The following is a 26,253-nucleotide window of genomic DNA, read 5'->3' as shown; positions in this document are numbered from 1 at the left end:
TAAACTGCCTGTACAATATTATATTTTCAAACTTTCACTGATCTTATAATGTGATCTTATAAACAGAAAAGACTCAATACAGCAACAGATGGTGCTAGAAGACTGTGTATGGCCTCTTTTGTTTATTTTTAAACACCAGAGAAGGACAACATAACAGCCAACCAAGTCAAAGAATTAAGTCCAGGACTCCAGGTTGTCTATGAAAAATATCCCTTTCTATTGCAGCAGTTCAATGCAATTCAAAAGACTGTTTATATGGCAACACTTTGTTTTATCACCCTGTCAGCCAAATTATAGTCTAAATCTGAAGTGTGCTACTTAAAACTCCTGAAACACACATCTTATACCACACGATGTCACTCTATGTGAAAGATTTCCTTTCATCACCCCCTGCTGTCTGATGTTCTGTATGAGGATAACTGAGTCAAACATAACAATAATTATCATTTTATTAGAATTCATTTCATAAAAATGAATCACAATACAGCATGCAAACATTCCTTACAGAGGTCTAAAATAAAATTGCTCAGGTTTATTATTTCATGGCATCATTTTTCAACAGGCTGGTTAGGCTTTATGCCCATTTGGTAACAACAGTCTCAAAACACACGATATGAACTTAAAATGTTTATGCATTTCAATGAGACTATGTGTTAAAGAGAGAAAAATTTTGATAAAGCATATTCAATTACATTTGTATATTTTAAAATGCCTACAATCAAGTCAAGCTGTTTTGTTTTAGCCATCTTTCTTCCCTACAAACAACCTCCAGCCTCCACACGTTCTCATTCATGTGGAACTCAGGGAAATGGCACTAAAGAGATGGAAAACAAAGATTTGAATAACCATTATTAAGTTAAACGAAAACCCAACATAAACAATACATTGGTCCAATAAAAGTGCTACCTGCAAATTAGGAATATCTTAACACTGAAGAGTTTAGGAACTACACAGTAGAAATAAAATCTTATTATTACATTGACAGAAAAATAAACACTAATAATAAAGGTCTCTGCGAAGAATATCAAAAAAAGAAAATCCATGATCATAAAGCATGATAAAATTATACTTCTGCTTAGTTAGGTTTTCTTATATTAAATTTAAATTTGGAACAATTAAGATATACAGCATGTACACATTCATTGCCCCCTTTTTATGTGCTTCTATTGCAGCTTGGAACATGGAAGGACAAGAAACTAAGACTTGGATGATGTTTGATGATGATGACATGATGTACCACTTAAGTATATCACATGTATGTACAATAGGTCTGGAACAACAAAGGCATTTAAAGAAAAAAGAACGAAACATTTTGGCACCAGGCACAGAATGGAATATACATGATAATTAAAAGCTAAACCCAACACAGAAAAATAAACTGATTATCCCCCCCCCCCCTCAATGCATTTAAATTGGCTTACAAAGAAAATTTAATTAATGACGTAACATTTGGCATAATTGTTGCTGGAAGAATACAGGAGGGGCAGGGATTTAGAGATTTACCCCAGCGGACCTGACAGGAGAATCTACAGTGCATTTCTGTCAAAAAGACAATCGGTTGTTCTTCCTGAGTGCTCCAAGTAAACAGGAACTGGAAAACTTGTTGATAGCTAAGATTAGGGTCGGGCCTTCATACTATTTACATAAAAACACTGCAGCTTTTTGCTTCCCATGTCACCTAATCCCACTCTTCAATCAAAGGTACATTCAGCAGTTGTATCTATCCCACCATGCCCTGAACTACCCGTCCCACTGATAGATCCATGGCTGTTCATTATTATCTGGCAACTACTGCAGAGTTCTGACTTGTCACGGCCAATCATGCCATCTTTTCCTGAGAGGGGGGCAAGGTACAAGAACCTTTACTACCTTTGGGGTGGGACGGACTGGCTTCATGGTCACTTTAGACTTTTGAAAAACTGTCATTTACATTACAGTGAACCAGTCCGTGTCAAAACGAGATCAAGAGAAGATTTTTTTTCCCCATTAAACAAATGAGCTCAGCATGAACCAAAGTGCACAGGGTGGTGGCATGTTCTACACCTCATTGATGGTACGCTCTGAGGGCCTGAAGTTGACAGAGCTAGATGATGATGACATATAGAAGGATTGGGTTTTACGATTGAGCCGGGCACGTTTGGTGGCCATAGAGAGGTTGCGCTTGCTGGAGGAAATGATCTCAGTAATGAACTTTTTGCAGTCTACACAGACCTCCATGGTGGCCCAGTCCTCTGTCAGCTCCTTTGGTAGCTCTTGCTCGTCCTGTGACCGGCCATCTCTGCTGCCACTTCCGTGTTTGGAGAACCTGAGGACAGAGAGACACAATGAACAATTACCTTGACAAAGCCAGACACTTTTACCATATTTTCTCAGGTTGTAAAAATAGAGCAGGTGTTCCACTCTAACATACTTGTAAACACTCCTGCGTAGACTGTGTCGGCTGTGTCCGGACCCAAATGGGTTCTTCTCAGATTCAGCTGGGACAGAAACTCCACTTGCATTGTCTGTAGCTATTGCACTAGGACCCAAAGAGTAGATGGGCAAGGTGGAGTAAGGCTTAGATGGCAGTCGCATCTGAGAGAAAAAACACTGTTAGAATAGCATCAAATTTTCCAAAAAAGAGCTCCATCTTATCAAATATACAACAGCCTCCTACCTTTTTTGAGCACTGGGAACACACGGGCCTGTGAGATACATAAAAGAGCTGTTAAGTTAGATGTTACTGAACAGGGGCTGTACTTGTTCTGAGCAGTTCTTCTAAATGTCATTCAGTTTACCTCTTGCAGAACTGGCAGGTGTAGGACCAGGTAAAAAGGGAGAATCTTTTGGTCCGACATGAAAAGCAAAGCTTGAGAGGAAAAAGAGGTGAGGTAGATGTTACCTGATGCATTTAAATAAGTCGCAAAATGTTTGCCTGACTGAAGACAAAATCGACATGTTGTGTTTTTCTCTACCTTTCCTTTCTTGAGGGCATTGTAGATGTCTCTGTATTGCTGAAACTTCTCCAACTCAGCTTTGACCAGAACCTGTCTAATGTGCATCACTTCCTCTACTGTGAGAGCCAGACACTCCACTGGATAGCAGAACTCCTCCTGCAAGTAGAGATGAGTCATTTTAGCAGACTTCTTTAATGTTCACTGATCAGTAAACTGATAACCCAGCTCAGTGCAAGAGAAGGTGAAGAGAGACTAACACCATGTGAGTCTGGCAACGCAGTGTTAATAAAGCACCTTTTACACACCACTTAACCAAGGCCACACATGCAATGAGATGGTGAGGGTGAAAACAGTCCATAACAATGACAATGCCTCCAGTGGCAGGAAAGTGTAAAAATGAACATACTGAGAATACAGAACATCATGAGCATGTGCGTGCATTTGAAAATTTGGCTTTTGATATCAACATCTGTCTTAACTCAGCAAAATTAAGTGTGGCATGCATGTTTTCCATACAGATGTTTAAAACATTGTGATCCATCCAAGCAAGTGGACCTCCACCATGTAGGCTGGAATCTGGTGATCTTTGTGTTAATTGTCTTCATACTCAATATCATGGCTTATGGCCACAGCTAAACTGTGCAGCAGTTTAAAAAAAAAAAAAAAAAAGGCTCAAGGATATTTACCTTAACTAATCATTTGCACTTGGCATTCACTGTGGTAAATGTTTCACAGGTCACTTAACTCTTCCCAAATTCTTATTCTTTTTAACCTTGAGTGAGGTGTTTTTCAGCTGTCGTGGGCACACATGGTCACGACTACCCTGTGTTTCCAAAGGGCTTCCCACCAAGTGTTATGAGGTTTGGATGATACAGTTCAATGATATGAAGTATCAGTGACATACCGCGCCCTGAGCACCACTGGTGGCTTCCACCTACCAGCAGACAAAGGGAATAAGACATTGAAGTAGAAGCAGAACCTAATTTTCCAACAACTGAATTAAATACAGCATGTATCATAAACTTAATACGAGAGCTCATTAGAGGATATTACGTAACCGCCAGTCACGTCATCTTTTTTCTTTTTAAAGCCAAGTTTGTTTGACACCATATGAAGGCATAACTTAAAAATAAAGAAAATAAGGACAGTTCTGGAGGTGTAAAAAAAATCCTATTTTAGAATATAATAAGTTATATACAATATGTTAAAAAAATGGATACTCTCTCAGCACGAGTTCATGAGCTGTTTGATTTCATACTCATTTCCTGCATGAAGTTTGATTTCATAACAGCAGAACTTCTAAAATGCCAGTCTCATGATTAGAACATCATCTGACAGTGTCCATCTCAAAAGGAAAACAGAGCAGAAAAAAAAAAAAAACAAATAAACCACAAGATGAAGGCTACTGTCTGAGTGAACTCTGCATGGGCACAACAGATAACAGCTGTACACATTTCTGCTATTTGTCCCCAAATTCTTCTGCCCTGTGTGTCACCCAACATATGATTGTTAGTTTTCCCAAATTTCTCCCCCCAAAAGACAAAAAAAAAAAAAAAAAAACAACAGCAACAAGAAAAAAAACCTCTTAAGAAGAGGGATGATGATGGATAGATAAGATTTTGTCCAAGTTACCTTGGCACTGGGATTTGTCATCATCTGCAGCATTATTAGGGGAAAAAAAAACAAAACAAAACACGACTACAAGTAAGTCTTGGTGTAAACTTGAGTGAAGACACTTAAGTTACAGCAGAGGATGAGAGGTACAACAATGACCGTATTTTACACCTATTAGAGAAGCTCAACTCCTGAAGACAAAGCGTGCTTGAACACACGCCTGTGTCAAAACAGTAGACAGAAATGTTAATGTGGCTCATGTCAATGTTCTCTCGAACAGCGCAAACTGTCACAAATAAGTTCAATTATTCAGAGTTTGGAAAGACAAGGCAGAATATTAAAGTACAGAAAAAAGGCATATACAACCAGTGTGACCTGATGTTAATGTTCCTCTCAGTTATCTTGGTCACTAATTTTAAGTAGGAGATAAACTGAAAGTGAAGTGTAACATAAAATATCACGCGATACCTCTGAGAATCATAACCCAGCATTTGAAGTGAGCTTGTCAGATGTCTTGTCTAGCTGGTTGGGACTCTAGTTTGGAGCCAGAGGTTTTCTATTAAATATGTAAGTTGTAAGATTGAACTATTCCATCTAAATCCTCCATGTGCAGCGGCCTGTTGTGTGCTTTCGATTACATCCATCATCACTTTGACTGGAATCATATGACTAACACAGAGCTACTCAGTCACAGGATGGGAGTGAATTCTGAAGACGTATATTGTTGTCAAATGATATAATGTCCATGTTTATGACAAAACTGTGCTATTTGCAAACATATAACTATGTATATATTCTTTGTATCTAGGGAAAATTTAATTACAGTTCAGAAAGTTGTGAATCTGACTGACTGGACAGGAAGATAACCTTAATAGTTTCAATAAAGGGTGGAATATACTTTCTTAGTTTTATAATTTATGAAAGTATTTGCAACTGATGCAGTGAAATCTGTTTTGATGCATTGACGTAGGTTAAAATATTCATTGATTCATTTAGGGTCTAATTGTTAATTCAATGAGAACAATTGTTATAGTTAACATACCAAAGACTTGGAGCTCTGTTTGGATGGAGGTACAAAAGGGCGGACACTGGTGGGAGCTTCTTTCTCAATCGAGTGCCGTCTCTGTTGAGATGGACGTTTGTCTGGCTGAGGGGTTGCAGAGACAGGAAGAAACTTTGGAGGAGCTGCAGACAGAACAAACAGACGAATGTGTCAAACAGCAGTTCCAGAGTGAATGTTTTAAACCATTTGCAAAAAAATTAAGTTAAAAAATGTTCAAGATAATCTCTTACCTTTCTTCCCTTCAACAGGCTCAGGTGACGTGTCCTCCATCAAAGACGTGGACATACTGGAGCTGCTTCGTGTAGGCTCCTCCTGTGACCAAGAAAAAGTACATATATTCCATCCTGTTTCTTTAAGACATATTAGCATATTTTCAGTATTATTCTTGAAAAAATAAAGCTAAAATAAGTGAATTTTACAAAATCAAGTCGCTGATCATTTATTTAACATGCTAAATTTTTAAACTGTTCTCAAAGCAGAGAGCAGTTGGTAAGCTAATAGAGCAACAAAATAATTAGGGTGTGATCGTCGAGTCATACAATTTAATGAGTCGTAGTTTAATTGTAGATACTACTGTAGCTGTTAAATTAAGACATAACCTTTAGTATGTAGTCAAGCCATTTACATTCCATCACAAAGTTCTTAATAAAGAGGTTGTCATTGTGATCTAAGCTTATATCTTACATCGGACTCAGAGCTGTCCAGTTCAGCCAGCGTAGGCGCCCTGAGCAGCCTCTTCCTCTGGCTAAGTGGATGCACTCCACTTTGGTTGGGTCCCGTGGTGCCACTGGCCAGAGACTGAGTGCTGCCAGCCAGCTTCCTGGGTGCATCAGGAGTGTCTGTAGGTCAAACCCAAAGGAGTAAGTCAAAAAGAGTGGACTGTAGCTTCTGGTAAACTGCAAATGAGTCTGGTTTAACAGCCATAAACAATCATGAACTTTTTCCTCAATTTAATATCTGACCATTACGCCTCCTGTGTAAACTATGGACATCTTTGTATTGTGACTATATGATACTACAGAGTCAGTATACACAGGCCACATGTTGAACAAGATGAATCCCAAACAGACACACATGCAAATTTTCTGAGTTTCACCTCAGTAAAAATCTCATTAGCCTGAAGTGCATTTTGTTCCTGCCAACACACCAGCTAATGCTGGTTTTATATTATACGACACTGCATCATATGTACGTCACCTGAGCTCCGGAACAAGTCCTGAGGGGTGCTGATGCTTTTTCCTGCACCTGTATAGATGAGAGAATACAGCCATCAATGGGACCACATAGACAAGAACCTTTTTCTAACAACAGACTGTCAACAAAGCGAGGGCACAAGCATCAAGGAAACAAGCATTTATCAGACCAGGGGTGAAATGAGGGGTTACACTCAAACATTAACACTTTGTACATAGCTGGAAAGCACCGGGGGTGAGGGAAATGAAGGGAAGCGTGAGAGGAGCCGAGAAAGATAATGAAAAAAAAAAAAAGAAAAGATTATTCCCGTACATCCATCTGGATTATGAATGTTCTGTGAACTGTAGTCCTACATTTATACAATCATCTGTCATTCAATTATTTAACTGAAGTGGGATGCTGACCAGCATTATGTAATTTTTCATATTCCACACCAAGAGGATTAGGGTGGCAAACAGGGCACACTAGTTGCAGAGAGATGTGATCTGTAATCTCACTCTGCTGGCTCAGGCTCAATTGCATTGCCTCATTTACTAGACCATGGTCACTTTGAAATGTCTGCAGTAAAGTAGCCAGTCAAACTCTGGTACATTTACACCATCGACAATGTACCTGAAGTCCCACTCTTTTGAAGCATCAAGTTTATATATCAAAGCTAGGCCAGTCAAAAAAAAATTAAAATAAACCTTTGTATGACACCAAGAAAATTGTCTCACACAGCCTGAAATTCAGTACTGCTGCCATCTGTTTTTTGGTACAGTGGGTGTGTTTATCACGACAGCCAATGAGTGACAGTAGTGTGTCACACATGCAATTTCGACAACATGATCGTGAAAGAAAAAGGCGTGTGTGTTTTCAAATCAGGGAGAAGCAAGTACTAACCCTAAAAATATCCTGGAACGAAACAAAAGGAACAACAGCAGGAACACAATAGATGACACTCAACTTTACCTGATGAGTCAAAACTGTAAGACATGCTAAGAGGTCGCATGACTGACAGATATGCACAAAAGAAGAGATGGGGCGAAAAAGGAGAAAAAGAAATCAATGAGAAGTAAAATGGATGAAGAGAACTGATCATCTATAATTATTAAACATATTCATTGCATATAAATATTATCATCTAAACTCTTTGGCAAGTGTTTTAGAAAGCCCATACAGCTCTTATGTATGATTATGTAACAAAATCTGTATGTTATCATCCAAAAAGCCCCTGACAACAGGCATCTTGTATAGCAGCATAATATCGCACTGACTGGAAAAATATTTGAAGTTTTATTGAGCAAAGTATTTCATGGTTTTAAATTTTATCTCTTATTAAGCAGCTGACCAAAGTCCGCCACCAGATGTTAAAATGCACTAAAATGTACAGCAGCATTTTATGTGAAAAGCCACAAAAGGCACCATGACATTAGCATAATTATATTATAAAGGTCAATAAAATTTTCATCTGAACATTATCAATCCAATAGAGCATTTTTCAGTAATGATAATGGCAGTAGTGCATATCCAAGAAACGACTGAAGGCAGCCGCAGACACAGTTTTTTAATCACTATAGCTCTTCTTATGAAGTGAAAAAAAGTCATTGTGGGAGGGGGACTGTTGGAGCAATCGTGATGGATCTGGTTAAGAGTAATGGCCATGGTCGATGATTTAAGGTTGATAAAGATTAACAGCCACACTCATTCAGATCGGAAACACCTGAGGCTCATCTTCATGAATTACAGAAAGGTTTACATTCATACAAAAAATACAATTATTGTGTGATTATTATGTGATTAGTATAATAATAGTTTTCAAGGAAGGTGTTGTGGAGCCATATTCATTTGTAGACATAAACATCATCACTTCTGTATCAGTGTCTCACCAAGACGGTGTCTGCGGATCATATCCGGCGAGACCGGCCTGAGCTTCCTTTCAGCTTTGATGTCCTCAAGCAGTCGCTCATGGAGACTGCGAGGTCGAGGCGGGTGGGGTTTCAGTTTACGGGCTGCAACCTGATGTATGACATACAAAGGAGTGAGCACAGTAATACAAGTTTCTTCTGACAGATTACTAGAACCTTGTTGTGTATTACTCACAGGATTGAGCGGTGGTCGTGACCTGATGAATTCCAGAATAATTTCATGTGCGCTCTTCTTTAACCTTGGAGGAATGTCTCCATTCACCTAGGACCACAAACAAATGCACACACCATTAATAGATATATTAGCCTTAAATGTTACATGTCGGACACCAGTATAAGGCAAAAAAGAAAACTTTCCATGACATTTATATCCTCGTTTGTTACAAACAGAAAACAGGTAAAACCAAAAATAAAAGCTAATGTTCAGTCCATGTGAAATCCTCACCATGACTTTTCGTAGTTTGTAACGTTTGGAGCGGATGTCATCCATCAGCATTTCGTAGGGTGTGAGTTCATATTCAATAGGTAATGGGTTGTACTGTCGTTCCTGAACCTTCTTCAACTTCACACCATTTCTTAGATCTCTCATCACCTGAACCCAAAACCGTGCCTTATGGGAATACAAAAGATACTGGATGCAGTTATATTCAGAAAACACACATGCACAAGTAAATTCCAACACATGGACATGTAGTAAAAGTAAAGGACAAGTAAATGTTCTTCTTACCCAATCAGCATTTTGCAGCTCATTGAGGTCTTTAACAGGCTCCTCTTGTGTCTCACCTTCCATTTTCCGAAGGTTCTTAACAAGAAAAAAGGGGCATGAAGAACATAAACGTTAACATTGTTCAACACTCTAGATGCGTCACTGTATTCCCAGAGCTGGCTGTAATTAAATGAAGATCGCTGGCAAGCTGCCCATAATGTTATAACAGTCTGGTTTGTTAATTGATGGATGCTCTTTTACATGAGTATCTCAATATCTTGTCTCACTCTATACTCATAGTGTACCAGAGGGTGGGAAAGGAAAGACAGTTGCACACTAATGAGTGCTATTAACGTGTCTCTGCTGAATCTTTACTGCACAAGCTAGTTATCAGGACATCTGTTTGATGTACTGTTTGTTTCTTATGTCCAATCACCCTCCTCTTTGTAGTATCTGTCTTGTGTGTCCTTTCTTCACAGTTGCATGTTGCTGTCCTGTACATGGTAGAGTGCCATGTGTATTTTTAACATGTTGCCTCTTCCTTCAGTTATTTTAGTTTTTTTGTTTATTTAATTCAGGAAAGGCAAAGAAGACACTCACACTGGAATGTGGGACACAATCTATTTTCATTATAGACGCAGTCAAACTCTTCGTTATATTTCATAAACAAATCTAAAAAGGCTCTTAATTCAATTTCGGTTTAGGTTAATTAAAAGTAATTGAATCAAGCATTATCTAGCAGACTGCTGACAGCCACAGCTGTTTGTCAAGTGCTAAAAGAACTGGTAGAAAGCCTCACTAACTAGCTTCCTAATTTGTAAGCATGTATGGTAGTGTGTAAGGTTACTCATCAGCTATTATCCGGTGATATTCAGGTCAACATTAAGCGGAAAAAGGCCTCTCTAGGCTAGTAGTTCCATACTTTAAACTCCTTAAATTGCTTAAATAACATTATACTATATTCTATAATGTTCTGTTAGATAACATTGTTTGCATAAGTCAGGCCTCCTGCAGAAGTCACCACCAGTGCATACATTGTTCAGTAAAGCTATGCTGTCTGACAAGCTATGGACCAAAACATGTGGTTACATCTTATCTACACTCTTATCAAAGAAAGCTAAAAGTAAGTATTTAATTAACACCTTAGACCTGTTCACACAAAATCTTTATATGACTTTGTGTACTATTTGTTTTTGCTCAAACAAATGGTGGTGTAAGTATTCTTAACTGAATTTATTTCATAAATGCAAAAATTAGGAACAAGTGAAAAAAAAATCATCTTGGTAAAGAGTTGCATGACATGTGCAGCACTATTGCAACAGGAAACAGTCTACCAGTTAGCTAGTGTACTGATGCCAGGTCAAGCTTGGCGGAGTTCTCAAGATGGCCTGACGAAGAGGTCAAACTCTCAGTCCTTCTGGCCCATCACAGCTTTATGTGCTGTTTTGTTGTTATTATGTATGGGTAGCATTTGGGTATTCTCTTTTACCAGCAACAGAAAAAATATCATATTTAACCAATTGAATCCTACACAGCCAATTTACAAATAAATGGGAATTTCAAAAACAAGAGTTTGGTACTTTCTGTTAACCTTGTGCATGTATTTTGTCTTTATTCATCCATCTTCAACTGCTTATCTGAGTCGAGTAGCGGGGGTAACTGTTTTAGTAAGGAGCCCCTGACTTCCTTTTCCCCTGCAACCTCGGCTAACTCTGACTGGGGGATCCCGAGGCGCTCCCAGGCCAGTGAGGAGATGAAATCTCTCCACTTTATCTACCCCAAGTTCTCCTCCCAGTTGGAGGTGTGCTAGCGGCATCCTTATCAGATGCCCCAACCACCTCAGCTGCCTCTTTTCCACGCAAAGGATCAGCGGCTCGACTCTCTCCCGGATGACTGTGTTTCTCACCCAATGTCTAAGGGAGAGCCCAGCCACCCTGCAGAGAAAACCCATTTTGCCCGTGATCTTGTTCTTTTCTATCGAGAGCTTTGCTTCTGGCTCAGCTCCCTTTTCGTGACAAGTGGTGTGGTATAGAGAATGAAGCACCGCACCAGCTTCCACGATTCTCTAGTCAATCTCACCCTCCAGACTTATGAACAACACCACGAGATCTTTGAACTCCTTCACTTGGGGAGAGGACTCATTCCCCACCTGAAGTCGGCAATCCATCGGTTTCCTACTGAGAAGCCCAGCCTCAGATTTAGAGGTGCTGATCCTCATCCCTGCCGCTTCACACTAAGCTGCGAGCCAATCCAGTGAGCGCAGTAGATCTAAAGCCAATGGTGCCAAAAGGGCCACATTATCCGCAAAAGGCAACAATGAGTTTCTCCGGCTACCAACCTGCAACCCCCCCTCACAACAGCTGCGCCTCAAAATCCTGTCCATGAACATCACAAATAGAATCAGAGACAAGGCCAACACTCACCAAAAACCACCAATAATTAAAACCATGTGTGCTTGTGTCTTCTTCAATTATTTTTTATATAATGGTAGTTGGTTGGTAATTGAACAGATGGAATTGTTTGCTTGAAGTTGACTGTGACTTATCTTCAGAAACCAGCAGTGACAGACGCCACCATTTCATACCTCCTTTGCACTCTTGATCTTTTCCAGAAAAGTGTGTAGTTCCCTGGTCTCAGCATAGAGTGCACGACACACAGCCTGGTAATGACTGGGAGCATCTGATGGGCTGGGCAGGTGGGAGGAACATAGCTGTAGAGGTTAAAAGAAAAGGAATGTGTTATGTGTTTATGTTTATGTTAATTGTATGTAGGGTCACCAATAGAAAAATATTTATTGACCATGGTCATCATACAATACACATTAGTATCTCGTAAACTGACTCATGAAGAGATCCCTTCTAGCTAGGGTCAGAGTAGCCATATTTGGAGGCAGGTTTGTTTTTTTGTTTTGCTAACATAGTGAGCAATTTTGCGGCTGCAGTTTTCTGACATTGCTATGATCCAAAACTATCAAGAATTTAGTCACATTTTCCTTTCTATGATGCACATTCCATCATTTAGTCAAAGTTTTCTGAAAATACAACCATGTTAGACCCAACTTTAAAGCTACACTCTATGTATATCAACACAATGTTATAGGAATCTATCCAGCGGTTGTTGAGACATTTGAATCATGACATCCAGAGAAAAACAACAACAACAACAAAAAAAAAAACAAAAAAAAAAACAGCATAGTCATCCATAACGTCATGCCATTAGCGTAGCTAAAAATATAGAACTGTGTAAAGCCGTACATTTCACAGTGGGGGCTTGCTTTTCCTGTAGCAGCAACATACTTACAAAAGATCATGAAAAATACCATTCTGACGCTTTAGGTATTTGGCAGTGATTGCATTAGCAATAGAGGGTGGCAGGCAGAGTAATGGAACAACTGCCAAACTATCTTTAGCAAGACAAAGGAGGAAACCAGATGGATGACATATTTGTATGTTCTCCTGATGGGCTGGGCAAACCACAGGAATGTCTGACTCAACATCTTCTTCCTTGTGAAATTCTCAGGTAATGTGTTTACTAATACCACATTGATGCAGCAGTTTCCGTTGTTTCTACTAAAAACACTTATCTTTATCAACAACAAAAACATGACAAGAAAACAAAAGTGTGGGTGAACGGCAGATTCTCCCTATGTAAGTTTGCACTAATGTCACAAGTGTTTCCAACCCAATTCCACCTTGCGTGTGAAATTTGACAAGCAATCAACCGAAAACAAAATGCATTGAGAGCTTTCGTGAGATGACAACCCATGAAGCCACTCCTCACTTCACCCATTACACTAAAACATTGAGAAAATCCATTCAACATCTCCACCCTGACATCAACAGATGCTTCCCTAGGCACTACTGTCATGTTTAGTCAACCCCATATCTTGTCAAACCCACATTGACCCAACCTACCCCTGTTAGACAGAGTACAAGTAAGAAAGGAAGGAGGTTTGTCGCAAATGCCTAATTACCTAAGTTCACAAAAGAATAATTGTTGGGGGAATTAGGGGCCAGACGAGACGTGCACTGGCAGCAAACAGACATAACATGTGTGTTCACCAGATTCATTACATGGAGGGAACAGGCTGTGAAAGTTTCTAAGCCTATTCCCCAAATACCAGTTTGTTCAAGCAGCTATAATCACCAGCCTCATATATAGGAGTTACTTGGGGGATTTACAGGACAGCAAGAATGTTTGTTTGGAGCTAGAGTGATGATTATGTGTGGATGCACTGCTTAATTAACAGACTATAAGAAGGGAGAAAGCATGGATCTGCAGGATATAAAAAGAGGATGTTTAAAGCAAATGGAGAATCTTTTAATTCAATCACCCTATGGTGAGTGTTTTGTCTGTCTCTGTATGTCAGCCCTGTGATAGACTGGCAACCTGTCTAGGGTGTACCACGCCCTCGCCCGAGATGCCAGCTGGGATTGGCATCAGCTGGCGTGCCCATGAACCTGACGGACATTTTGAAAGTTGAAAATGGAGTGGAATGGTGATCTCCCTCAGCCTGACTCTGTGCCTGATCAAAATGTTGTAGGAAATTACTGAAGTGCAAGGATTCTACTTTGAACAGACTTGATGCAGCTGTGGAAACTAGAGTAGAAAAACTGAGCTCACATTTGCAACAAAATACAAGCACTTTGGGCTATAATTCCTTTAAATTCCTGGGTATTCCCATTACCAAAGACATCTCCTGGTCAACAGAAGGCCCAGCAGATAAGAAACATCTTTCAACCAGTCAGTCCCCATCACCTCCAAACAACCTACCGTGATGAGATCTTGATAGCCACGAATGCGGCTGACAGTGTCAGTGGTAGCACAGACAAAGGTATCTTCCCGTTCATCCTCCTCACACTCATCTTCCTCTTCAGTGGCTTCATAGCCCTCATCAGGACAGGTGTCACTCTCCGTTTCCTCAGGGTTGGTCATCATATCAATCAGGTGCTCAAGCGGTGGGCTGAGCTCACGCTCCTCATTTTCTTTGAGGCCATAGTCCAGAGCTTTATATATCATAACACCCAGTGAGTCGATAACCTGTTGGAAAAATTATAAAGTGAATGTTGCAGATTATTATTGTGAACCTGGCTAAAATGGTTTCTTGCAATTGACAATGATTTTTCAATTTCAAGATTTTACCTCTTAGCTCAAAGGACAAAAATGTCAATCAAAAATATGAAAGGGTTTTTTTTGTTTTTTTTTAACTAAGTGTGTCAGCAATATGTTCCTTTCAGGTGACATTCAATTTTCTTTATATATTCTCTGTTACAGCTTTTCTCCATATATTGAGACACCAGAACATCCTAATAGAGAACAAACTTAATTTTATTGCACCCCTGTCTTCGGTAGATAAACAGCTCCTATCTACAGCAAACTCAATTCACCCGAGCAGACAAGAAGAGAGTTCATGTCCTCAAAATATAGGAACCAAGGCCACAGTGTTCCTCCAAACAGCATGATCATGTCCATGATCTGAGCATGATTTTATTTAATCACAGCCTCCTCTCATTAATAAGCAGGGTATGACCCATCTTTTCTCGCAGGTTGTCACAAATCATCTTCATGTCTGAAACTACCACTAGGTCACTACCAGACAAAGACGTTCTTTCAATTCAGCATGTCTGCTACTGATTTGTCCTCTCCTGATAACTTAATCTAACCAGTGGTCTCAGGTCAACAAATGTTTGGGAAAAAAGACATGCTAAAAATTCAACACAAGGAAGAAAAAGACCATAAACAAACCACGGAAATGTTGTAGGATGAGGAAAAATAGATTGTGGAAGAAAGGGAAGGATTGTTTAAAGACTCCAAGTTGAGTAGTAAACCTACATGTCATTTACATTTTACATTTATCAAAACGTTTTATTACATATTCTTTCATTTTTCATATCAATGACAACTGTAAGACTTAAAATACTTTCCATCCCTCATATCAACAGCTATTTCAGAACATAGTAGTTTGCACCCTCCGCCTACAAGAACATATACTGTAATTTGCACTACTGATTTCAGTTTTCTATTATACAGTGAGCTTAATTGCTTTCTATAATAGAAAACAAGAAGGTTGTGTCATTGCACAGCTGCGAAGGCTGGAATGTTTGCACAGGATTTGTGACAATATGGATATCCACCATGTAAACTGCTGGCTGCAATGTATTTGTATTGCTATGCGGTTGGCACACTAGCTAAAGTTTCTGTTTTTTCAATGTGCAACAGGTTCATGTGATCTTACAGAGCACGCCCATTAAACTGCATTGAAACAGGCTGAAATAAGCCAGGGGTGTCAATGGCTGTATATTAGCATATTAATTTTCAGGGAGCAGCACATGCTTTACAAGACTACATTATTCTATTAAAGCTACTAATGAATCAGTCAAACTAATCAGAGAAACTTTCCAACATGATTCAACTGAAAACATAACTAACCAAAACCAACTATAACTAATTATAACTAACAACTAACTCTAACCCTACTTATCAATGACAGACTTACAATGGTTTCAACCATATGTTACATAACGGCAGTGTTTAATGTAATCAGCAAAGCGTTTTTAATGTCTTTGCTTAGGCAATAGAATCATCATATAAGACTCCAGCATGAGCTTCATATTGTGACTCATTGACTAACTGTATGTTCTTACAAAGAAAGGAACGGAGAAACATTGTTGAAAAAGGGAGGCGCCCAAGAGGGAAAAAATAAAAAAATAAATTAAAAGATCAACCCTTCTGTCTTCTTCCTGTGCCTTAAAATACATTACAATGCCTTAAAGCACCAAAAAGTCATGCAAAATTTCTAATTGTATTCTTTCTAAGCAAAGATCAGTTTTGTAGCATTATACTGCTATGATTTATCAACTATCTGCATGCTGTTGATAATCCTCTTCCCGGGCTAAAATCCTATTCCTTGGTGTCTTATTATGTAACCTTATAATCCATCTGTACTTAAACATGCACCGTAATGGGTAGAGGTAGTCCAGAATACTTAATACTTAATGATTTGAACAGTTGCATTAAAGTTTTTTTTTTTTTTATTAAAAGGAACATGTGCTGTACTGACAAGGTGTGAGCAGATTTAGCTAACACTAATTATTTCAATCTAATTTCCTTGCCAACATAGAATTAGCATATAAAAAGTAACCCTCCAATGACAGAAAGGCTCACTATTCAGTTAATTTGCTCACTATATTTTAATGTCTAATCACCAGTTGCAGGCTGACTCAGGGGCAGAAAACGAAAAAGCAAAAATTGCTCACTGGAAAAGATAAAAAAAAAAAATACAAATGCATGTCACAATCTTGTATAAAAACTGAGGAATGAGGAAAGTGGGCAAAGTGGAGGAGCAGCAAGATCTGTGAAGGAGGGGAAACAAGTATGTGGATGAATAGCTGTGAAATGCATACAGAAAATCCACTACTGGGTTTGAGACTCATGTTGCGTGAACTACAACAATATGGATGAATTACACACATTCTCAACCAGTTAGGTATCAGTCAACCTCTGCTATTATGAAAATCATCTCTATTACCAAATGCTTCCTAAGAAAAGTAGCAGGGTGAGTCAGGGATGTAAAAAACAAAACAAAAAACAAGATAGGATGAGAGGATAATTTCAGCTAAGACGGGCTTACAACATACACAGAGTTGCACACATTTTCATAAGTGTGGATGTTTCAATACATTCCAAAAACACTCCATTCTTCCTCAGAGGCAACTTTTCTCACGCTCCACAAACCAATAAGAGATGGTAAGCTTGACATTACTGACTGAGGTAAGAGAAGCAATTTTCCAACAATGATTTATTTCCGCGTCTCTGTTTTCCATGAAGATCACATTCAGAGGTGGCATCTTAAGAATCAATGACAAATATGAAGAGAATCTTTTACTCATAAATAACCTTTGTCTCCTGAATGAAGGGATGTGGTTATGTTAAATCTCAACCATCATGACTTGTTTCTAACTAACTAGTACTAGTAACTAGTATATAAACTACTACTGTAAATAAGCCTTTAATTGATAGATTAAAATTGTTCAAATTAATATGAAATGAAAATCTACGTATGTGCCCATACAGAAACCATTTGTTTCAATCAAATATGCCCTTGTTATACGTTAAAAATGACCCAATGCTCAACACAACACAGGCCTTTTGATGACCAAAAAAAATAAAGGATATATAATTAACAACATCTGTTCTCCGCCGAGGCCAGAACTCTCACAAAATGCAAGCAAGCAAGCCTGGTCACTCATAAGTAATGCTACACTGCATGGCTCTAGGTCTTAAGGCTTTTTGGAACTGGCTAAAAATGCTGTTACGATTTGTCTACATTTGCTTCTTGTTTGGAACTTGCTTAGAAAAGGGAACTTTTTTAACACTGCTACCTCTGATTAGAAGAAGCTAAATAAATCTTGTTTGGGTTGTATCTATTGCTTTTAAAACAAAATTTATATCTGGCAAAATGTAAAGACAGTAAAACACAAGATTAAGCTGATGAATCTATATCTATATATCTATATCTATATATATATATATTCATGCTGACTATTGCAAAAGGTGTCATTTTTGGGTCAGAGTTAAGTACTCGCAGCCCAAGCCATCAATCACTTTAGTTATCTGAGTTCACAAAACAGTCAGATAAGCAGCCCTCAGCATTTGCTGTAGTAGTAGAGAAAAGCCATCCATGCAGTTACATAAGCAGAGTTAAATCTAGACGTCTTTCACTGCAGGAGCGGATGCTCTGTCTCCTTCAGTCAGCAGCGTCACTATGGTTGTTCATCCTGAGACAGGACATAATGCGGCTCTTTCTCTTTCCTTCAAAATCTTCAATTGTCAAAAGGTCGAGTTTACATTCAAGTCAACTGAAGTTATCTGGATAGTCTTGATGAAGAAAATGTTTCTCTGATTTAAATAGTTCCCTTAGACATTACATTTCATCAGTCTCTGCCATTAGTTTGATTTATAGGCATAAAAGCTGAGGAATGCAGGTAAGAGTTCTAAGACAAAATTCAAAACTCACAGGCTGTCTCACACTGGCAGTACATGATACTACAATCAATGGCAAAAGTCTTTTAGGGTGAAACACTTGGTTCACTGGTACCAAAAATATCTTCCCAAGATTGAAAGCCCATATAGTTTATTTCACTACAGCCGAAATTCATCAGCTACAAAATAACCAAGCATCTCCTAATGACCTTTAATGCTGTCTAAATCCCCACACCGCACAACTGAACACACAAATCTGACCAGCAGCTTGACAGGAGACAAATCAGGCTCCTTCGCGCAAACCCATGTGTCTTATTCTAAAAACCACTTGGGACTTTCAAGTAGCTGCTGAAAAACATCTGTTGTACAAGATGCAATAACTTCATAAACTTGGCACAGTAACATGGCAACTCAATCTGCAGGCCTGACTGGAACTGAAAATGAATATATATATTTTCTGTTGTGGATATAAATAGAATACCCTGACTCAAATCGTTCAATAAATCGATTTCCCTGACTTTGTGCTTGCTCTGAATATCCTTGTAGAAAGAGAAATGTAACACCTGGGCTGGTAATACAAGCTGCAAGGGTGCTTTTAAGTGACAATGTCAGTGTCGGAAAAATCTGACTTAGAATAACAATGTAACAATAACAAAGTAACATAATTAAGTCACTGGTACATATCAGGCATACAGGGATCAAACTGGGTGAGACTCAAGGGACTGCTCCAAACACTCTGACTAACAACTATATAAAAATTAATGCTTTTCCTTCTCCAGAGTGAGCGCTGACATCAGAGCAGACAACAGTGAGAGTCAGTCTTGGTAGAGACGGAGCTCACATTCTCCAGTGGCTGCTATAAAGACGCGCACGTACACACTCTAAACACAGACGCCTCACATGCAGACACATGCAGGCCCTGTTCAACCAGCTGCACTGCGGAGGCCACTACTGTACACTGTTCACATATATAACTCTGGTCAGCCTGAGCCCCAAAATCCAAATATATCAATTCTGAGTTTAAATGATTCCAATATCAAATCTCACTTCAAAACAGAAAAGAGTAGGCATGTGAGTGGAAAAAAAAAAAAATAGGGTCTAATGGCTCTGTAATATTTTAAGTCAGAGAAAACAATCTTGCAGGCTATTCAGAGGCAATTCCTGACTAACTCACTGAAACCCCTTTAGGATCCGTGTCAAAATCCAAGGGTTTACATTGTGCTTGCTGTTGGCAAACTCATTATTTGGCCTAAAATTGAGCCACGAGGACATGGGCAGATCTGGCAAAATGGAGAACCTGTAATTGGATACTACAACTAATCTCACCTTAATCTTCAACAGAGAAAAACTGGGTTAAGCTTATCCTATAGTCTGCAACATAAGGTGGACATCTCACATATATCCTTTCTTCTAAGACATATACGCTAGTAACCAGAAACATGATAGGACACATCACAAGAGAAAAGCTGCTTTGTAAGAACATTTAACATAGAAATGAATGTATCTTATTTGACACTAGTGATGATTTCCCAAACACAGGTTCTTTGGTGAAAGAAAGGGAAAGTTAGTCAACCCTACATGAGCCAGTGATTAGCTCCAAAACACTAAAGTGTGGAGAAGTAGTGGAACTAGAGTTGCAAGCTCACCAAATCACTTACAAGGAATACTTTCACATAACAAACACTCAAGGTCAAAAGATTAGGGAACATAGGCCAAAACCTAATAAAGCATTTCTTCAAATTGTTTCAAAAATGCTGTGTTTGTGAGTGTGACTATGTGTATTAAATCAATTTCCACAAATGATCTGAAAGAAACAAGGTTGTGCAAAAATGCCAGGTCAAAGTTAAAGTTAAAGCTAAAATGACATTAGCATAAGTAAAAGATTTCTACAAAACAAAACAATCATACACCACAGTCATCCCAGTGACAGCTGGAAGGCAATACTTCAGCTGAATCCTAACTTTAATATGCAAACGTGTACATTACATCAATGTTGATCCATTTATTTTTAGCAGACTAGCTGATAATGAAAATAATTTTCAGTTGGAAACCTAATGTTAACATGCTAAGCAGACAGGTATAGCAAAAACTGTTTCAGGTTTTTTGGAAATAATTGACAAATTTAATTTTGAGCCTGTAATCAAGCTTAAACCAATCCCATTTGAGTTTCTTTACCAAATAGTTGTCAGGATATTTCAGAAAAAAAAACCCAAATTGTCTTCATTTGTTGAGGTAGCTCAGTATGGGCTAAAGCAGTAGACCCATCAACCAAAAAAGAGTCAGAGACTGAAATTCATATTGCATTTTTTTCCCTGCTATTTGCTATGGCAGAGAGCTCAAGTGTATGAGAAGCAAATTTATCTTTGGTTTAGGCTACATCTCTTTAATAACAAGTCCCAAATTTTAGCTGCAGAGTCAACCTGTCAACTCTGTATGACACAGATGCACTGAAGTAACAATTGACCAAGATGTTAACTCTAACAGCACCAAAGACAAACAGACATGGACTGCGGTAATCCAGCATCAACTACAACAGCAAAGAGTTTAACAGAAAGTACATTCTGTGCGTACCTGTGATCACATGAACTACAATACAAACACTGATGACACTCACACTGTATACACATGATGAATTTTGAGATAGCAATATCTCCTCCCATTATACAGGGTAACTTGTTTGGTCAGACAGACACTGGTCATCGTTACTGGCCTCAGTGCACTTGTATTGGTACTGGTGTTTTCGTGAATGATGAGGAAAAAAATATATAATGAAAAGAAGGCCAAAAACATGCTCTCCTGCATCTTACAAAATAACTACACAACAAATTAGTTGAGCCATTTGCATATAGCTCACTCTCTACAGCACATGAAAGGATTCAGTGAACGTTGTTATATTTAAATGGGAAGAATTACTTTTCACAGTGATCATGTTATTCTTTGTGTGCATATTTAGACAAAGAAGGAAAAACACAAGAAAGCAAATCCCATCAAAATCTGATTAGCAGGGAAATATCTATATTTTGACTGATTACTAACAGTTCTACAAAATAGGCTCTAGAGTGGTAAAAAATAAAAATGATAAATAACAATGATAAAAATGTTAAAATTAAAAATGAAAAGCTTTGCTAACTACCATGTTGCACTGGCTTGAAGGGAAGTGAATGTTCTCAGAGATACACCACTTTATTTGTGGTGTAATTAGCATGAAAAGCATCAGTGGTGAGCAAGCTATGAAAACTGATTCTGAAATACTGTTACCTACATTATGGGTAAAGTAAATGATACATGCCAGATGTTGAGTGAAAACATTAAAAGGTAAAATACATCTTAGCCAATTTTGAGTAAAATTAAACTAAACAGTGATTCATATCAAATCTGATGAATAAAGTAGATTTTTAGACTCACCGCTAATGATGTGGGAGCCGATCTGTTCTTATCTGCAATGACAGAACATAAAGAAGAGCATTAATATTAAGGATGGTTATAATTGCACACGTTATTATTTGTAACAGTTAATTAACATAGCAAAAACACCCACTGAATTATTAAAAAGAATGTATTGCTTTGGTGTTTGGTGTACCAGACATCTTTAAGTAAATGGGCAGAGCTAAAACACACATCCAGTGCTACAGAACATTAAATATCACTTTTCACGTGCGCGGCACCACTATGGAGACTAATGTAGCCACACAGGAGGAGCAGATGAAAAGCCACACTACGTGATTACAGCACTTCAGATAACTGAGTGGGTGAATAAATCATTGTGTTTTCTCTGCAGTAACTGCACACTGCCTGAGGCAAAGCAGGTTGTCAAAACGTGCCACAGGGGGCTATCTTTGGAAACATGATTGTTCATTCATACATTGGGAAAAGATATCTAATACTTGACAACTGACTATCCATTACCATAAGAGGCATTCTCAAAATATAAAGCTGGAGGAAAAAAAAAAAGCATGAAATACATCAATCGAACTGCAACCTTTCCAATAAATAAATAATCTAGGCTGAATGTGGTAGCTTTTGTCACACAAACTGTTTTTACATATACAGAGAATGTTAAGAGCTTACGAAGAAAAAAACAATACTTTTTCCTTTTGGATAAACGATATGGCAAATCAACCTTGACCATCTTATCTGTAGGTCCATGCGGGTTTCTGTCAACCATGTCACAGTCACACATGTACAAACAGTACACTGTCAATTTAAGAATCTATTTAATAACAGTTGGCCTTCCAGTTTTAACAATTGACCAGTAATCACAACCTATAAGTGCTTTGAATAGAACACACCTGTCAATGATAGCAACATTATGGGTTAAAGTACAGATGCAATTGACATGGAGACTTTCACACCAGTCCAGAGTTTAAGATTAGATCATGCAAAAGCAGAGATACTTCAATTCAATGTCACTGATAATTCCATTTCAATTTAAATGCATTCAATTAAAAAGGTAGTGTTTTTGGGTAATTTCCAATTATGGTTGATGGAAATAGTCATTCATATTTTTATAGAGAGCTTAAAGACATGTTGTCAGAAAAGGCATTCTGTTGACAGATCATTATGAATTATAGCTGACAGGAAAATATTAATAAACACTCATCCACCTAAGCTCATATGGGAAACACGAAGGCCTCTGTTTGTTCCAGCAAAGCAGAGGTGGCTTGGCCAGAGCTCTTGTCTTTCCTAGGACAAGTAAATCACAGAAAGTATGTTTGGAGTAGCAATATGTGTCAGCCAGACTATGTTGGACTAGGATAAAGTTTGATGTTTTAGCCATCACTGCCCTCCAATGTAATCAACAAATCACAAAGAGGAAACCCCATGTTTATTCTAACTCATTCAGTGAAATAGGTTACTTTATTAGCGGTATGAACATCAGTTTGGCTCTAACATTGCATGTACCAAATAAACAAAAAGAGGAAAAAACTGTACTGTAGGTATGAAAGGTATGAATCACTGAAGTCTTGAGGTAAACAAGTTTATTCTTAATGCAGAATTCAAGCTTTGCCCTCCTCTGGGTAACACTGAGTGGGTGTGAATATACTCACCACCAGGCTCTGAGTGAAATGATGCTATCTTGGAAGGTGGGTTGTATACCTTGCGTCAGTTGAGTGTAAAATAAGACTGGACTTGGACTCCATCCTGGATATTATTATGATTGCATTTGTAAAGCATCACAAAAATAAACTTGATCTTTCCTGGGATGGCTTTTTAGCTGATCACAAGCATATTGCTCTAGACAATATCTTTGAACAGGATGGTATTAGCTGCAGAGTGCGGTTGGTGGTCTGTCAACTAGCCAAATATGCCACCTTGTCACTGACTTATGTGCAGGCTATACTTAGGTTGCATAAGCATTGATTTTCTGCTAGGGCAGAAACCTCTTAAACTAGCTGCTGAGCCACAGGAGGCTTAATAAGTTTCACATCTCTCTCATCGCCAGGCCTAATAAGAATCAGGACAGGGCCGAGTTGTCCCAAAATACCTCAGCAACTAGCCAGAGGAGCAGCAAGGGACTCTTCAAAGTCAGATTCCTAAAGTCTATGCATCTGATCATCACATTTCTCTTTTGGCCATGCCAAAACACTCAGTAGCAATGACTGAACCTGTTTATACGGAGGTGTAATATCCACACACAGGAGGCGATACTGGTGGTTAGTTTAATACATTGAGATGGACTCAACGAAAGAGGGAAAGGGAGAAGGGAAGAAAGGTAGTTGAATGGTGCTAAGGAGACTGCGTACATGACTTTAGGGCCTGAGGCTCTATTGACATCAACAACTCCTCCTCCTAACCCAAGATCAACCATACTGATGAAATGCAGTTCAGGCTTTGAGACATTTCTTACATCACCCGACATACCCAAAGGCTCATTTGATAGAATAATGTTTTTAAATAAACATTAAAGAAAATGTTTTTTTTAACTGCATTACCACATGTTTAATCTGACATCTTCATTTTTCTCATTTTGTTCAACCACCAGTGCCAAAACCCAAAATGTACTGGTTTTACTGTTACTGTAAAAACAAAGAGATATTAGCAGAACTAGAAAATGTTTAGAATGACAGTCTCAGAAACGGTTATCAAAACTAATGCTGATCAATTTACCGTCATGTGTCTGACCAAATATTCAGTTATTTCAGTTTTGAGGTATACAACATAGCCAGAACAGAAATCTAAACGGAATCTGGAACAACAGGGCTAAAACTCTTTGCATTTAATGTTGATTTTAACAGCATATATATTTATCAGACCACATTAAAACGCACTTTCCTTATGCTTGACGTGATACAGCCAACACCTGATCTGTACTACTGGACCTTTGAGTGTCACAAACACAAAGAGTGGGGCCGTTAGCAGCAAAATGAGTCATCTGTATTTGGCGTCGACTTTGACTGTATGGCTCGGCTCTGGATTTCCTCCAAGGTGCTCTGCAGTTTGAATCCATCACATGGTTCAATGTTTACCGAAGCTAACTGACGGCTAAAGCAGCAGCATTTCAAACACAAACACCAACCAGCCAATCCCCCAATATCTCCGCTTTGGATGAAGGGATAGAATTAACCATCTTTATCATTTTAATGGCAGATTGTGTCGGTGTTATTTTAAATAATACCGTTTTCTTGGGCGCTGTGAATCCCATAAGCTATGTGGTGATGCATTAACAACAACAACCGCATCGGGCGTCAGTAAACAAAATGTTCACATGGCTACAGGCAGACAGCCCCAACAATATGGCCTCTTCATCGGGATGCTCCGCTCGTTTGGCCTGTGGCTGATTCAGAGGGACAACGCTTCCCTGTTGGCAGCCCGCTGTGGTTTCTGTCGTCTAGCTGCGTAGTTAGACAAACAGACTCGTGTCTGGGGGGGGGGAAACAGCAGGCACCTGGCTACGGTCGCTCCGTTTACCTGAGCCGTGTTCAAAGTGCAGTCTGACAGTCCCGTCTCTACCGATCCGAACATCCTCGGGTCCGGAGATCCTCTTCGGGTACCCGGCGGACTTGGAGCTTCTCCTCCTGTGTCTGTGCGCTAAAGTCCGGCAGCACTGGTAGCACACTGCCCACGCCTGCTCCTCGTTTATCGGCTGGCTGTACAAAGTCAAGATTTCCTCCAGGGTGACTTCATCGGCTCCGTCGCCGCTGTCCGGGTTCACGTCCCCGGTGTTCAAGTCCGCGGCGAAATCCCGGAGAATCGGGGGCGAACTCAGCATCCCGTCGTCAGTCCCCAGTCGCTTGGCCATCCTCACAGCATTACGGCCGCATAGCTGTGGTGGAAAAAGCGGCCAGGGTATCGGTGTGACTCGGTAACTGTCGGAGCCGTGCAGGTGAGGGTTAGGCTTCAGCTGTTTCCTTCCCGGGGAGAGCGAGGAGCACCAACGGCTCACTCAGCGCGAGACAGCCGACTGCTGCTCAGATTTCCGCGTGCTCTCATTGTCCACTGATTAAGGTGCTACGTCATCAGCGTCCACAGGAAGAGGAAACTGTCATGGAGGAGCTACCGCCACCAGGTGTGCGGCTCGGCCCATTAAAGTCCGTTAAAGGAAGACTTTACATTCATGAGAATTTGGATGAACCCGCGATGCTCAATGTTTGTATATATGAGCAATTCTATTTTACGCTTCTTAGTTCTTCAACCTTTTGTTTAATTTCTATATTTATTTTTTCATAAGTATCCTTTTAACAATTCCGCCATCTACACAAGACATTTCAGTTTTTGTTTTGGGTAATCTCTTAATTATTTATTTATTTGTTTGTTTGTTCTGTTTATTTTATTGAAATTGTTCTATTTCTGCTTTATTATCACAGTCTGCTCCTTATACTGCTGTAAAATATGAATTCCAGTCGTATCTTC

The 26,253-nt window shown here is 39.1% G+C and overlaps 1 protein-coding gene across 1 annotated transcript; it reads right to left on the bottom strand.

The window, feature by feature from the left end:
* Positions 1 to 431: 431 nt before the first annotated feature.
* On the bottom strand, positions 432 to 25,818 carry spire1a (spire-type actin nucleation factor 1a). Its single transcript, XM_029514434.1, has 19 exons — positions 25,312 to 25,818; positions 21,808 to 21,839; positions 14,194 to 14,460; positions 12,005 to 12,130; positions 9,442 to 9,516; positions 9,160 to 9,324; positions 8,890 to 8,976; positions 8,676 to 8,805; positions 6,811 to 6,858; positions 6,298 to 6,452; positions 5,844 to 5,925; positions 5,593 to 5,735; positions 4,569 to 4,592; positions 3,841 to 3,870; positions 2,955 to 3,092; positions 2,778 to 2,848; positions 2,657 to 2,684; positions 2,411 to 2,574; positions 432 to 2,305 (listed from the first exon to the last, which is right to left on the bottom strand). The coding sequence occupies exons 1-19, from the start codon at positions 25,640 to 25,642 to the stop codon at positions 2,038 to 2,040; spliced, it is 2,364 nt and encodes a 787-aa protein (XP_029370294.1). The 5' UTR covers positions 25,643 to 25,818; the 3' UTR covers positions 432 to 2,037.
* Positions 25,819 to 26,253: the final 435 nt, after the last annotated feature.

This window comes from Echeneis naucrates, chromosome 11 (genome assembly GCF_900963305.1).
Source record: "Echeneis naucrates chromosome 11, fEcheNa1.1, whole genome shotgun sequence".
Classification (NCBI taxonomy): Eukaryota; Metazoa; Chordata; class Actinopteri; order Carangiformes; family Echeneidae; genus Echeneis; species Echeneis naucrates.
Note: the sequence above shows the minus strand (reverse complement) of the source record. Positions and strands in the feature narration are given on the sequence as shown.